General features: G+C 41.4%; 1 protein-coding gene and 1 long non-coding RNA gene across 3 annotated transcripts; one reads left to right on the forward strand and one right to left on the reverse strand.

The window, feature by feature from the left end:
* Positions 1 to 561: 561 nt before the first annotated feature.
* On the reverse strand, positions 562 to 3,193 carry LOC129819901 (uncharacterized). Its single transcript, XR_008754133.1, has 2 exons — positions 3,107 to 3,193; positions 562 to 2,965 (listed from the first exon to the last, which is right to left on the reverse strand). It is a non-coding gene; the product is annotated as an uncharacterized LOC129819901 (long non-coding RNA).
* Positions 3,139 to 11,172, forward strand: LOC129819899 (uncharacterized). 2 transcript variants are annotated; one of them, XM_055876589.1, is made up of 8 exons: positions 3,139 to 3,270; positions 3,763 to 4,351; positions 4,446 to 4,523; positions 4,628 to 4,767; positions 5,156 to 5,281; positions 5,376 to 5,433; positions 5,547 to 5,870; positions 6,557 to 11,172. In XM_055876589.1, the coding sequence occupies exons 2-8, from the start codon at positions 4,327 to 4,329 to the stop codon at positions 8,533 to 8,535; spliced, it is 2,730 nt and encodes a 909-aa protein (XP_055732564.1). In that variant the 5' UTR covers positions 3,139 to 3,270; positions 3,763 to 4,326; the 3' UTR covers positions 8,536 to 11,172. The 2 variants fall into 2 exon arrangements, with proteins under 2 accessions (XP_055732564.1, XP_055732565.1); XM_055876590.1 differs by having other exon boundaries at positions 4,293 to 4,351.
* Positions 11,173 to 14,728: the final 3,556 nt, after the last annotated feature.

A 14,728-nucleotide genomic window follows, 5' to 3' on the forward strand; every position in this document is an offset into this window, starting at 1 on the left:
TTTTGTGTAGAAAATCACCTTTGTCTGATCTTTTGATAGTACCTGAACTTGCATCATTTGAAGAATGTGTTAAATGTAAAATGTTCAATGTATTCAGAGAAAATACTACATTCCTTTGTGTCACATGGATGCAGTTGGCATTAGGTAACACTAAAGGCAGAAGTGAATAAATAAAAATATGTTGGGAAAATATGAATGTACAAAAATAAGAACTGAATTGAATGATCCTCATAATGATAGGTTTACTATTGTAACAAGTGAATATGAATGTTTCTACAGCTATGGAGATAATGGGATGGATGTGGGAAACACTATAGTTAATTGAATAAACTATTTGTGTGTTAGAAACTGCAGGAGTTAGTAAATTTGATAAAGGAATGGTTGTGAATCACAAAGGTAAATGTGGTAATATATAGTGGGGCAAAAAAGTATTTAGTCAGCCGCCAATTGTGCAAGTTCTCCCACTTAAAAAGATAAGAGAGGCCTGTAATTTTCATCATAGGTACACTTCAACTATGACAGACAAAAATGAGAAAAAAAATCCAGAAAATCACATTGTAGGATTTTTCATGAATTTATTAGCAAATTATGGTGAAAATAAGTATTTAGTCAATAACAAAAGTTTATCTCAATACTTTTTCTTTGTATTTTCTTCTACCAGATCTATTGTGTTATATTCTCCTACATTCAATTCACATTTCCACAAACTTCAAAGTGCTTCCTTTCAAATGATACCAAGAATATGCATATCCTTGCTTCAGGGCCTGAGCTACAGGCAGTTAGTTTTGGACATGTCATTTTAGGCGAAAATTGAAAAAAGGGGGCTATCCTTAAGTTTTAACACACAACATATGAATAAAAGTCACAGCACGGGAAAACCAATCAATAATACCTCATACAATAATAATGACGAGCAACTCCGTGGCAACTTCAAAAGAAACGTCTGACAACAAAGAACCCAGTCATCAACATTAAAGGATTTGCAATCATCTGTATTCCATCCCAGTGGAGGAGTGAGTAGGGCACGAAGATGTGTGTATAAATGGAAAACAAAAAAAGGACTTAAAATGTCCAAATTTCTTCTTGGACAAATTTCAATAGTCCTATATAAAATCGATACAGTTCAAACAATAATAAACAATCAACTTTTTTCTGGTGTTTTACAGTCTATTATGCCCAACAATAATAATTGTTTAAAAAAATATATATATGTTTTTAAATAAAGCCACCCGCGGGCCGCTAGTTGGGAAACCCTGTTTAGCTATAATGCTTTTGAGCCTTTTTATTTTAAAGTAGTTTTTAGATTTTGTATTACTGTTTAAATTGGACTGTTTTACTTTTCTATTTTTGTATAAAAATAACTTTTAAAGGTTACCTTATTGATAGTTTTTGAGTCGTTTCTAGGGATTTTTCCTTAGCTCCGAGAGCTTTTTCATCATGAGGGAGAGAGAAAGGTAAGTGTGATTTCTGTGGGAGTTAATGTTTCATATAGGGACAGATGTAATACTAAAAGTAGCAAGGACATGTGTACATCAGACCACAGGAGGAGAAGGCGACACTTAAGTGTATTTGCTATTCTGGAAAGGGCAGCATACCAAAGATTAGATGGAGCGGAACAAACATAAGTATAATGGCCAAGGCCATAAGTGCTTAGGATAAGCTGGACATACCAATGTCAGAGGGACACACAATCTACTAGTCCTAATAAGGGCAACATACCAAAGAGCACACCAAGCTAAACATAAGTACAAAGGCCAAAGACATAGGCCCATAGGACAGCTGGACATATATTATTTTTAGGACATGAAAGGGTCCCGCCACCATTATTACCTAACCGAAAGCAGATATGGGCATGAACAAACAGGAAGCTTAAACTAAAAGATAATGGTGGCAGATGGACTGGGGGAAGTAACTTCATTTGCATGTAGGATGGACTCATATGCTGTATGTGTATAAAAGCAGAGCCAGTGCTCAGGGAAGTTGGTTGTTCTGCGGACCAGCATGGCTTCTGATATTTTGTATTAAAAGCCACAAGTTCTTGTAAGTGTTATAATTCTAAGATGATTTTTCACCACATTTCCTGTTGCAACAACAGACTCTTTACCAAAAATAGTCGCATTTCCCTTAACACAAGGTGTATTTAATATCTGCAATTTTAAATCAAATTATAATTCCTATCAACATTTCCCAACAACCTTCACACATGATACTGATAGTAGCCTATTCTCATAATACTGCTGGCACAAGTCTACCAGTCCTAAAGTTTTTATTTTGTTTCTCTTCTCATTATAAGCAGAGACAAGACTACAACTAAATTTCAAGCAACATCATATGTATCTATACACCCTTGGGGGATCTCTCCACATAACATCCTTCTGTACACCCTCTTTGTTCCCATCTCTTATGTGCATTTCTACAACTCATAACTCCTCTTTACGCCCACACCTTCAAAATTACCTAAACATATTTAAATCGAATTCTCTGAGACTCTAAAAGGACACTAAGAATACGCACCCTCATTATAATAGATGTAGTATGATGAATACAATCAATTACCATACATTGAATAAAATGAAAACACTGTCAATAGACAAATGTATAACTCTTGAACAGGATAAAAGATTAAGACTGTGGAGGTGAGAAAAGGAAGCTGTTCAAGATTCATTAGCTCCTGAGTAAAGCCAGAGAGAGCATGTCTGCTATCACTGCAGGAGACAGAGAATGGCAGACAGCTCACTGAGGATGGTAACTTGGAAGGCATCTTTTCACATGGCAGTCCACGTTAGACTGGCAGAGGGTTTTGTATGTTCAGTTGATGGTGACATTACACAGACCAGGAACTCTTCATACAGCAACACTATCTTTATGGCTGTTTTGTTCTTTAGTGTTTTATAGCCAACTTCATGTCATGCAGGACAATATAATGTACACTTTTTGAGCTCTCACATTGTTCTTCAAAGATTTCCTGTGGAGATGAAAGTAAACTAGATCATCTATTTTATTGTGGATCAGTTTGAACCATTCAATTATAATCATCTTATCACCGCTCAAACTCTGATTTAGGAAAGGAAGACGTGTGATTAACAGGCTGTAATAAATTCCTCACCCCTCTTTAGTTCCGCACTCTTGAGTTTTCCCCGATGTATCTGACCTCGTGCTTTAAGCAGTGCGGTCGTCGAGTTGATAATCCGTGTAATTAATCTCTTTTAACAATTTATTTCAGACAGACAGATCAAACACACCATATCCCCCGACGTGGAGTACAGACCGGTAGGTCATTCTATTGTTATATGTTAATTAGCCATATGGATAACTTTTTTTTTTACTAGGTAGTTGCTGGCTAGCTAGCATTAATGTAATTTGGCTATCTCCACAGCAACTCAAACGTTCTGTTAAGAGTTTCATTAGCACACATTTGATTGTTAACGATAGCTTGGCGAGAGTGACATTTATACTTCAGTTTTCATACGAGCCTTGACTTGGTAGCTTGTCGAATGTTTTTATCCTGACATTTCAGTTTCGTTTCTTGGCTATTGGCTAGCCACTTTCGTTTTGCTAAACCATTTGGAAGAAAATATTGCTGACGCGTTAGCCAGACCGGCCAGTGACCACATTGAAGTCGTTACTGACCTATTCTTCCATTTTAACACATTGCGCTCTGTTCCTGCCGATATGAATTATATCTACATTAAGGGTTTGTATGTTCTATCTAGCAAATATAGATCGAGTCCTGTAGTTGAGTTATATTTAACTTTTTATCAGCACACCTCGGTGACGCCAGTCAATCAGCTACATCACCTTTCACATGCTCGTGCATCATCAACAAAGACGAATGGTGTGACTGATAGTCGGCTTCCTTTTATAGTGTTCTGTTGGTAAGAATGGATTTGGCAATATATTTGTATGGTCAAACAGTATTTGAAATATGATATTGTGAAACTTTGCACCATTAAACGTGAGCAGGAGTCTAGTTTATGGAATTGATTGGGATCAATGCCCATTGTCAATCGAGCATGGCAAGATGAGCTTGAGTCTTGACTCAAATGGGTGCTGTAAAGTCAAACTGACAGATGTAGAGTGTGGTATGCCAGCTGTGGTATGCCAGCTAATGCATTATCTCGATATTATAAAAAATATATATATCTGATATCTGCTTCTGTCCCTTATTTGCAGTGACTGGTGTTGTGCCACCCTGTGGTGTTTGCACACAGTGTGTGTGTGTTCCCCCCCCCGTGCCTCCCTCTGTTTCTCTATCTACTCTCTGTCGCTCTTTCTTTCTCACTCTTTCTCAGTTGTTAGGGTGTTTGACTCCTGAGGTCTGTCACTATGCAGCCTGGAGGAGCACACAATGGTAGGCAATGGGTTATCAGCTCTTTATTCATCCATTCAGCATCCTCTCTTTCTTCCTTTCATTGTCATTCATTCATTCTCTCATCCTCATGTAGCTGTGTGTGGCCAGAGCCTGCTGTCCAACTCCCTTAGGGTGTATCTGAACAACAAGAACAGACTGCAGCCCATAATCGGTCAGGAACAACTCTGTGTTTTTGTAAATGATACGTCTGTGTTTTTGACCAATGTGTGTACTTTAGACCTGTGTGTACTTCACGTGTGCGTGTGTGTGTTTTAGGTCTGGGCTGCGTGACAGAGTGTGTGACACTCGGCAGGGACTCTGAGGCGGTGTACCTGTGTGAGGTGTGTGTGTGCCGTCTCAGTAAGGCTGATGTCAGGAGCCACATCATGGGGAGTCTCCACAGATACAACTACATTGTGAGTGTGAGACGTGTGTTTCTGGATCTGTGCTCTTTACTCACAAGCTACTTAATGATTCTGATGTGTTATTGTAATACCTGTACAGTTAAACCACACCTCTTTACACCAGGGTTTCTCAATCCTGGTCCCAGTGACCCAAAGGGGTGCTTTTTTTTTGTTCCCTAGCATTAACACACCACATTCTTATCAAAGGCTTGATGAGTATTTTTAAAGTCTGGTGTGTTAGTGCAAGGACAAAAACAAAAATACGCACCCCATTGGGGCCTTAGCACCAGGATTACGAAACACTGCTTTACACAATCACTGACCTACAACTAGCCTAATACAGCTGCATGTATACATACCACTTGTGTGTTTCCTCTCTCCTGTGGCTGTTGTTGTATAGAAAGTCCATCACCCTCATTTTGTGTCAGAGTGGAAGCAGAGTCCTCCTGACCTGTCCAAGCTGGCCCGGCCTCTTATGGAGATGGCTCAAATACTAGAGAAGAGAGAAGGAACCGGGGACGTACAGGTATGTGTGTGTCTGTGCATGCCTGGGTGATGTGAGTGTGTGTGTGTGTGTGTGTGTGTGTGTGTGTGCAAATCTCCTCTGTTCTGTCTTTCAGGTGCTGAAGTTGGATGCTGCCATGTATGACGATATGACAACACACAGCGAGAGCGATGGTCAGTCCATATTCTCTCTTCTCCTTCATCCATCAGTTTTTTTCTTTCTTTGTACCAGTCGGTGTCACTCACGCTGTCCGCCCCCCCGACTTATCGTTCTCTCTCTCCTCCAGCTCTCATCCTCTTGCATGCCATCAGGACTGGGAGGGAGCAGAGAGATCTTCAGAGCCAATCAGTGAAGCAATCAGTCCAGTCGGAGTATCTTACCATCCAGTCACAGAGAACCGTGATATCGCCTCGGAGGTTCTCCATCCAACCAGAGAAGCCTGTTGTCCAGCTTGACAACCGAACCGTCCTATGGAGGAGTCCGACCACCCAGAGTCGGAACTCATCTAGCCAATCTGAGAAGTCCCCTGTGTTGCAGCAGAGTGTCTCTATCCAATCACGGCTTAGTTCGTGGGAGGAGGGGTTTCTCCATGGAAGCAAGCCACTGATTGGTGAGTGTATGACCTCATGGGATGATGCGCCAACTTTGTTAATGGGTGGTTAAAGACATTGGGTACCACTGTGTTGGAAATACCCTTTTGACAGTTTGTTTAAAGGCACAATGCAGCTGTTTTCATCCCCATGTCAAATTTCTGGATAACAATTAAGTACCTCACTGTGATTTGTTTTCAATCAAAATTGAAAAAACATACAAAAACAGCTTCTTAGCAAGAGCAATTTCTCAAGCAAGAGCAGTCATTTTGCTAGGACTGTCTGGGAGTGGTCTAAGTGGGGGAGGGGAAAAACGAAAACTAGCTGTTATTGGCAGACTGGTTTGGAACTCTTTCTTATTGGTCTATTAACTAATTTACCGGATGGTGACGTCACCAGGCACTAAAAGGGCATTATCATAATTTTCACAGTAGTATTCCAACTCCTAGTGTGGAAATGTACATAAAACACAGGAGGTCACATTTTTGACTGCACTGGCCCTTTAATTCATTTGTTAGTATTTGCGTCCTCTGAATCATTCCCTGCTACACACGTTGTGGTGTGTGTTTTCTTTATTTTGCCCATAGAAAAATAATCTCACTTTTTACTGACATTTATCACTCCTCTTCTTTGTGAGTGTCTTTCTCTCGTCGCCTCTTTTTCTCTCTCCCTCGCTCTCTTTGTCTCCTTTTGTCTCTCACTTAAGGTTCTTCACTGAAGCGTCCTGCCTCATCATGGCAGCATGACCCCTCTCTTTCCCCAACCCCAAATGTCACAGCTGGAAGTCAGACGTCTCTGGGTGGGCCTGAGGGGAAGGGGGCGGGACTACAGGGAGTTCCTGCAAAGCTGATTCGCTGTGAGCCGGTGTTCAAGGTCAGTCTGTCTATGACGGACGGCCCCTGGCTGTTGGAGAGGAACTCCTTCAGCCTGGAAACCTCCCCCTTCTCCCTCAGACACGCCTCACCCCTTCACTCCCCCACCGTAAATGCCTCACTCCAACCCTCTCCCGCTCCCTCACGTTTGCTTGGCCAGCCGGGAAACTCAGTTGCCGCAAGACTCGGAAACACGCATGAAAATACACACACTCCGGGACGGACACACACTCCGGGACATGTACTCACTTCGACTATGAGACTGGGCCCAGCCATACCTGATCAGCAGCTGACTATGGGAGACGAGGACACCGACACAGACCGTCTGTATCTCGGAGGGGAACAGAGGTTCACTGACTATGCTTTGTACTATAGCAGAGAGAAAAACACAACTGACGGTCTCTACTCAGTCAACGAGCAAAACAGTACTGACATGGTTTATCTCAGGAGAGAGCAGGACCGAACTGCCCATCTGTATTCAGAAAATAACCGACTCACTGACACAAAGTTCCATTTCCGAGTGGGGCAGAACAACCGACAAGGCAGTATTTACCCCGGTCTAGCCTGTGCCAGAGACATCACTGACACAGCGTCTGTTGCCGGGCCGATTCTCTTTACTACTGGCCGTCTCTCGAAGGAGAGCTTGACAGACACTCCTCTAATGGAAGAAGAACAGGAGGAGGAGAGGGGGAATGAGTGTCATTCTGGGGCACAGAGGCTTGCAGAGGATGACAGGACAACTGACAGTCTGTACTCTACTGGAGAGAGGATAACTGACAGTGGGTTTTCCACAGGAAGCAGGTCAACTGACAAAATGTACCAAACAGGAGAACGATCAACTGACAATCAGTCTTTTACAACAGAAGTGACAACTGACCGTTGGTATGCTACAGGAGAGGAGCTAACTGACCGTCAGTTGATGGAGGAAGAGGAGCAATGCAGAGCTGAAATGGAGTTGGGAGTTGGGCTCATCGTGGAGGTCATGGTGGAGGAGGGGGAGAGATGGGGAGGAAAGAATGGAGAGAGGGAGGAGAATTCAGACTTTTACTGCCAACAGTATTTGCAAGGCCAGCCTCCACAACGGCACCAGGCGCAGGGGTTCACAGGAACTCATAGGGGCGCCGTAGGGCTTCATATGGTTGACACAGCAGATCTCAGACATGACATAGCCCTTCATAGAGATCAGGCAGGGCCAGCCCTTCACCGAGAAGAGATGAGCAGTTGTATGGGTGACATAGCAGCCATGCAGCAGGTGCAGTTATGTGAGGCTGAGTACAGAGAAGCATGGGCCTACGGAGGCACACAGCTGACCCCAGACACCTATAGATCAGGTCCGCAGGGGTACGAGACTGACCCTGGCCCCTACCTGCCATTCCCAGAGGGCCACAGAATGAACTGTGACCCCTACCAAGTGGTTTCTGATTGGTTTAGAACCACCCCTGGTCCGCACTTCGTTCACTCTAACCCTGACGAGTTTACACCCCAGGTCCTCCCGTACCCCCACAATACACTGCCCCAGGGGATTGGACCCCATCCCCACTCTGGTCCCTTTCCCATGAAGATTGGGGGCGTGCAGCCACAGGAGTACAGAAGGCTCCCCAGCCCCCCATTTGTTATGGTGTCTAGACCCTGCCACCCCCAGCCCTTCTTTCCAATACATGGAGGGTTTCTGTCCCGCCGGCACTGCCCAGACTTCCCCCCACAGCCCTCCCCGCTACAGAGGAGCCTACTTGGGCCACAGCCCTGCCCGGAGTCCCTGGGCAGCTCCAGGACCAGGACCTCCCTGGGTCTAACTACCACACATCATACATAAATCCACCAGGATAGTTATTTGTGGCACTTTAGACACTTTGTTGTTTCAAATAGACAGGTGTTTTGTGCATTTGTTTTATACACTCTGTGGTCTATTGTTTTTATAGCCGTCTTAAACCAACAGAATCCCATCCGTTGTATAAGTGCTGATTTTAGGTACTTTCCCTGTCAACGTGATTTCATGACATCATACGATTCAATTCTGTTCCCGATTCCGATTTATACAAAACTTGTTTGTCTGCTGCCGTCGAGTCAAGATGGAGCTGAGATGGATAAATAGACAACACGTTGAACACTGGCTAAATTTGATAATATTATGAACTCAGTTTGTGAAACGCTGCTTCAGCGACCAACTACTTAGACATTATGAAGAAGGAAAATAATCAATTTTTCAACAACAAATATTTTGGTTAATGCAAAAAAAAATCTAAATGTAAATATAACCTAAGGTTTATTTTACACAATTAAGGGGGATCAATTAGGGGTTCAACATGGACCTTTCCAGAACTGTCCAGAAGGAGTCGCTGTATTAGTTTTCAGTTCGACCAGCTGAGGGAAGCAGAGCTGAATAAGTTCAGAAGGTTCAGAAACACAGCACTTGTTAAAGTAAACAGTTTTATTTTCAAATGTTTTTCACACTTGCCATGTGTGCTTGCCTCAGGAAGTTGGGTTTATTTCAGTGTGACAACAGCTTTGGCCAGTGTTATATTTTGACTTTGGTTCACACACCTTTACATTGGCTTAACTGAGTAGATTTATTGAATTATTAGTGTTAATTTGAAGATTATTCCCCAAAAATGTTTGTGTAGCAGATACGACAAACTCCGAGCCGCCTCTTCCTATAGGCAGACTACGCGCTGCACTTTTCTATTTTTCAAAAGTGAGTTGAGACCCGACAGTTCCTTTAAAAAAAAGAATACACCACGTGCAATTTTGAGATTTTGTTGTGTATCAGCAGTTTCCCACTTATGACAGTCGCTCAATGAGCCCATGTCAGCAAAACATGTTAAGATTGCTAGGTAAGGTAGTTGAGCCAGGGGCCCTGACCTCCCAGGGGGGCCTCCATTGATTTGTCACTCTTTTACAGATACCTTTGTGTATGTGGATTTGGCTATTTCAGCCACACCCGTTGCTGACAGGTGTATAAAATTGAGCACACAGCCATGCAATCTCCATAGACAAACATTGGCAGTAGAATGGGCTTACTGAAGAGCTCAGTTACTTTCAACGAGGCACTGTCATAGGATTCCACATTCTCCAACAAGTCAGTTCGTCTAGAGCTACTCGGTCAACTGTAATTGCTGTTATTGTGAAGTGGAAACGTCTTGGAGAAACAACAGCTCAGCTGCGAAGTGGTAGGCCACACAAGCTCACAGAACGGGACCGCCGAGTGCTGTAGAGCGGAAAGATCGTCTGTTCGCTGTTGCAACACTCACTACCGAGTTCCAAACTGCCTCTGGAAGGAACGTCCGCACAATAACTGCTCGTCGGGAGCGTCATGAAATGGGTTTCCATGGCTGAGCAGCTGCACACAAGCCTAAGATCACCATGTGCAATGCCAAGCGTCGGCTGGAGTGGTGTGAAGCTCGCCGCAATTAAACTCTGGAGCATTGAAAAGGCGTTTTTCTGGAGTACTGAATCATGCTTCACCTTCTGGCAGTCCGACGGACGAATCTAGGTTTGGCGGATGCCAGGAGAATGCTACCTGCCCCAATGCTTTGTGTCAAGTTTGGTGGTGGGGGAATAATGGCCTTGGGCTGTTTTTTACATGGTTAGGGCTAGGCTCCTTAGTTCCAGTGAAGGGAAATCTTAACACTACAGCATACAATGACATTCTAGATGATTCTGTGCTTCTAACTTCGTGGCAACAGTTTGGGGAAGGTTCTTTCCTGTTTGAACATGACAATGCCCCTGTGCACAAAGCAAGGTCCATACAAAAAGGGTTTGGAAGAACTTGATTGGCCTGCAGAGCCCTGACCTCAACCCCATCAAACACCTTCGTAATTAGTTGGTACGCCAGGCCTAATCACCCAACATCAGTGCCTGACCTCACAAATGCTCTTGTGGCCGATTGGTAGCAAGTCTCTGCAGCAATGTTCCAAAATCTAGTAGAAAGCCTTCCCAGAAGAGTGGAGGTTGTGATAGCAGCAATGGGGGAACCAACTCCATATTAATACCCCTGATTTTGGAATGAGATGTTTGACGAGCAGGTGTCCACATACTTTTGGTCAGATAGTGTATCATATGAACATGGCATAAGTCATGGCAAAATGTAACTGAAATATGTCCTCTCCACCTCATGGTGAACTGTGTAGAATTCCAGGATATTACCATTGAAACTGCAACTGTTCTAAAAGGCTAGAGGCAGCACTGGACAGGCTACTCAGCAAGTGGCACTCCCCACTGCCTAATGTCAATTTGTGGGCATGATAAAACTTTTCAAGCAGGTCTTTAGACTAACCATATAATGTAGCACAGCTGGAGTCAAGTTGTTTGTTTTTTATTTGACTTGTTTTTCATTGAGAATCAGTCACTGTTAATGCTGTATTCAAGCGTCTCATACTGTAGTTAATCTGTGTTGCTGCTGTATTTGAGTACATTATGGCCTTCAGGCTAATAAAGTCACAGTATCCATTGATCTCCTGCTCCAGTCATCTAATGCAGTGGCTCCCAACTTTTTTTTTTTTTACCAAAGACAAACCAAATCTTACATCAAGTCATTGTCATTCTGTAGTAAACGCCTGTTTTTTGATCTTATGAATTTCTGACCTTAGAAAACCCTTAGAGGGTTGGGAAACAAAACACTGATCTACTAATATCTTCCATAACATTATCCAGCTGTCATGTGAAGGCTTGAGAAGGAAGTACTGTATACACCTCAACGTTGCAACATAATCTACTTTATTGAATCTGGTTGTTCCCAGTAATATTATTGACATAGTGCAAACAAGTAAGGATGCCAGATCAATGAGAGGGTCTACTATGTGTCACCCTATTACAAGGTCACTGAACGTGTGGAAGAAATTGCATTTCCAGTCACTAAAACACAGCAAACTATCAAACCTTTGAAGTCAACATTTACTATTTTCATATGTATTACTTTAACCCTGTTAGCTTGTTTGGTAAAGAAATTAAATGCAAACTCTATTTTGCAGCGAGCTCAAACGCAATAAACTCAAGGTTAATGCGATTGGACAGTTTTGTCAGAGCCTCAGAGTAACCAATAACACGGCTCTCATCAGAAGAGCTGTGAATTAAAGGTGAAACAGGGTCAGGAAATATAAATATAATAATCATTGCTCTTCACCCGTCCTGTTTCCTTATCATACGTTGCATATGGTTGTCATACTAACAGCAATGGTGGTTGCTAAACTTAAAGGTCATGAACAGTCAAAATCATGTTTTTCATGAAATTGGATGAAACCAGATAAGTGTGATGACCAAAGTATGCCATGCCAAACACTTGGATTAAGGAGGTGAGATTTAAGGGGATAGGATGACATCACCCTAAGGCTTATTTTAATGCACCAATGATATTTGCTTAATTTAAATGAGTACCACCTTGTAACCAACATTGGAGTGTTTGCGGAGGGGTCGTGGTTTATATAGCTTGATAGCTACTCTACTGGTGCCAAAATTAAACCGTGTCGGCAAATATAATTAATTGTATACACTATTCATCTATGACAAAGATTTTTATATCATTAACCAGGTTTCCATCCAAACTTTTTATGTGCGTAAAGTACGTCAGATAAATGTCATGACAGGCCTGATAAACAGACATTTCGACCAGGTGGAGCCTTTTTATATCGGTAAAATGTATTATGCAATAAATGTCAGATGCTTTTATGCGCAAATATTGATATAATAACCATATCGAAGGACTTTTAGAGTCACGCGATGACATGTGTGGTCCTGCCACTATGACTTGTCAGGTAAGAATGCAGTTTATTAGGCTTCAGATGAAATAAATGATGATGAACTTCACAGGGTGGGTGAAATTCAAGGTAATGAGCTTGATGCTCCTTTCCAATAAATATTGAGGGTCTTATTCTGGTGACATGATCATCAATGCTTGGCTGCCCTTTGACAAATACAAATTGTTTTGCTCTTTTGTCCATAATAATCTCATCATGTAGGCCAGGGATAATCAACTAGATTCAGTCGTGGGCCAATTTTTTTCTTGAGCGGATGGTCGGGGGCCGGAACATAATTACAAATAATTTGTAGAATACTGGAGGCGAGCGAAGAATTGTGAATTCCTCATCAAGCAAAAATTGAGGTTCACGGAGGATCTGACCTCAGCAGACAAAGTGACGAGAGAAACTGGCCAATGGTGGCTGCAGCTCGAAATGCAGGGAAAACTGCATTTTTTTTTTTTATCGGTGCAAGAGTGATCATCGATGGGAAAGAAATGCGGGCAAACCAGAACATTTGAGAGGGAGCCAGAGTCTAACTCGGACAGAACTGTCAGGCCAAAAACTGATTGCCAGGTGAAAAGGAGCCTTTTATTATAAAAACAATTACACAAGCACTTGAATGAGAAAAGGCTGACCTGAGAACTGGTAAACTAAACACTAACTATAGGTGAATAACTGCTTATTGTAAAGTCTACACATTGTCTCCCCCTTGTGGGAGTAAGAATACTTTGGTAACTTTATGACCTATTTATTTTTTTATTTTTTTGGAGAGGTTAATTAATAATGGGATGGAAATCCTTTTGAGTTACATATTCTTAGGAAAAGCTTATATTAGCATAACAAGGTTGTTGGTTGAAGTTTGTCTATCTCTTTTTTCAATTAATGTCAGGGGGATTCGTAATTTACTCAAGCGTAAGGATATTTTCCTGTATTGCAAACGGTTTAATGCAGACTTTTACTTTTTACAAGAGACTCATGCGTGTTCTTCCGATCTATCTTTTTGGAAAAATCAATGGGGTAACGATATCTGGTTATCATATGGCAACAACCAATCTGCAGGTGTAGCAGTTTTAAGAGGTGCATTTAAAGGGAAGGTCATCAGTAGTAAGACTCACCACTCTGGACATTGGTTAATTTTAACAGTAAATTTCAACAGTGAGCTGTTTTTATTAGGGAATATTTATGCATCCAACAACAACAAAAACAACAGGATATTATTTCAAGAATTTGATGAAGAGATTAGTTATAGGTGTATTTCAGGATATCAAAATTATCTCAGGTGGAGATTTTAATTCTGTATCTAATGTGATGATTGACAGATATCCCCCTCCTAACAGATCCAGCATAGTTAATCCTGAGTTTAATAATCTGTCTTGGTCTTGGATTAGTAGATATTTGGAGATCTAAATATCCTGATAAAAAGGAATTCATTTGGAGTAACAAGGACATGTCAAGAATTGACTTCTGGTTGATTTCTAATTCATTAGATAATTCTGTAGTCAAGATATCAATTGAACCTTCAATTCTTACTGATCATAAAGTTATATTATCTTTAAATATGAATGGATCTGAAGTTAAACCTAATTGGAGTTATTGGAAACTCAATAGTAGACTGTTGGAAGATGATCAATTCAAGATGGATGACAAAGATATTCTACAAGACAATTGGAGGAAAGCCCAACTATTTAAGTCTTATGGGAAATATTGGGAATTAATGAAGTATGAAATAAGACAAACAGCCATGAAGAAAGGTAAAGAAATTGCTGAACTTAAAAGATTGAGGGAAGATAAACTTGTTAAGGAAATACTTTCTCTAATCTCTATGGAGGACCTTGATGAAGAAGGAAAGGGTCAGTTATTCTCTTTACAACTAGAAATGGACCGAATGTATGAAGAGAGAGCAAAAGGGGCATTTGTGAGATCAAGAAGGAGATGGATGGAGGAAGGTGAAAAAAAATACTTTTACAATTTAGAAAGAGCAAATAATGAATTTACATATATTCATAAGATTAATATAGATTTCAAAGAAAATGAAAACCACAAAGATATTTCAAAATATGTTTCAGAATTCTATGGTAACCTTTATACCAGTAATGCTTGTCCTACTAGTGACGTATCTGCCTTTCTAGACTCTGTCAAAGACTATGCAAAATTCATAGATGAAGACTTCCAAAAGTCTTGTGATGAAATTATTTATATTAATGAAATAAAAAAATATATCCGCAAGTTAAAAGAGAACAAATTTCCAGGGAAGGATGGCATTATTCTATAAAT

Source organism: Salvelinus fontinalis, chromosome 22 (genome assembly GCF_029448725.1).
Source record: "Salvelinus fontinalis isolate EN_2023a chromosome 22, ASM2944872v1, whole genome shotgun sequence".
In the NCBI taxonomy this organism is placed as follows: Eukaryota; Metazoa; Chordata; class Actinopteri; order Salmoniformes; family Salmonidae; genus Salvelinus; species Salvelinus fontinalis.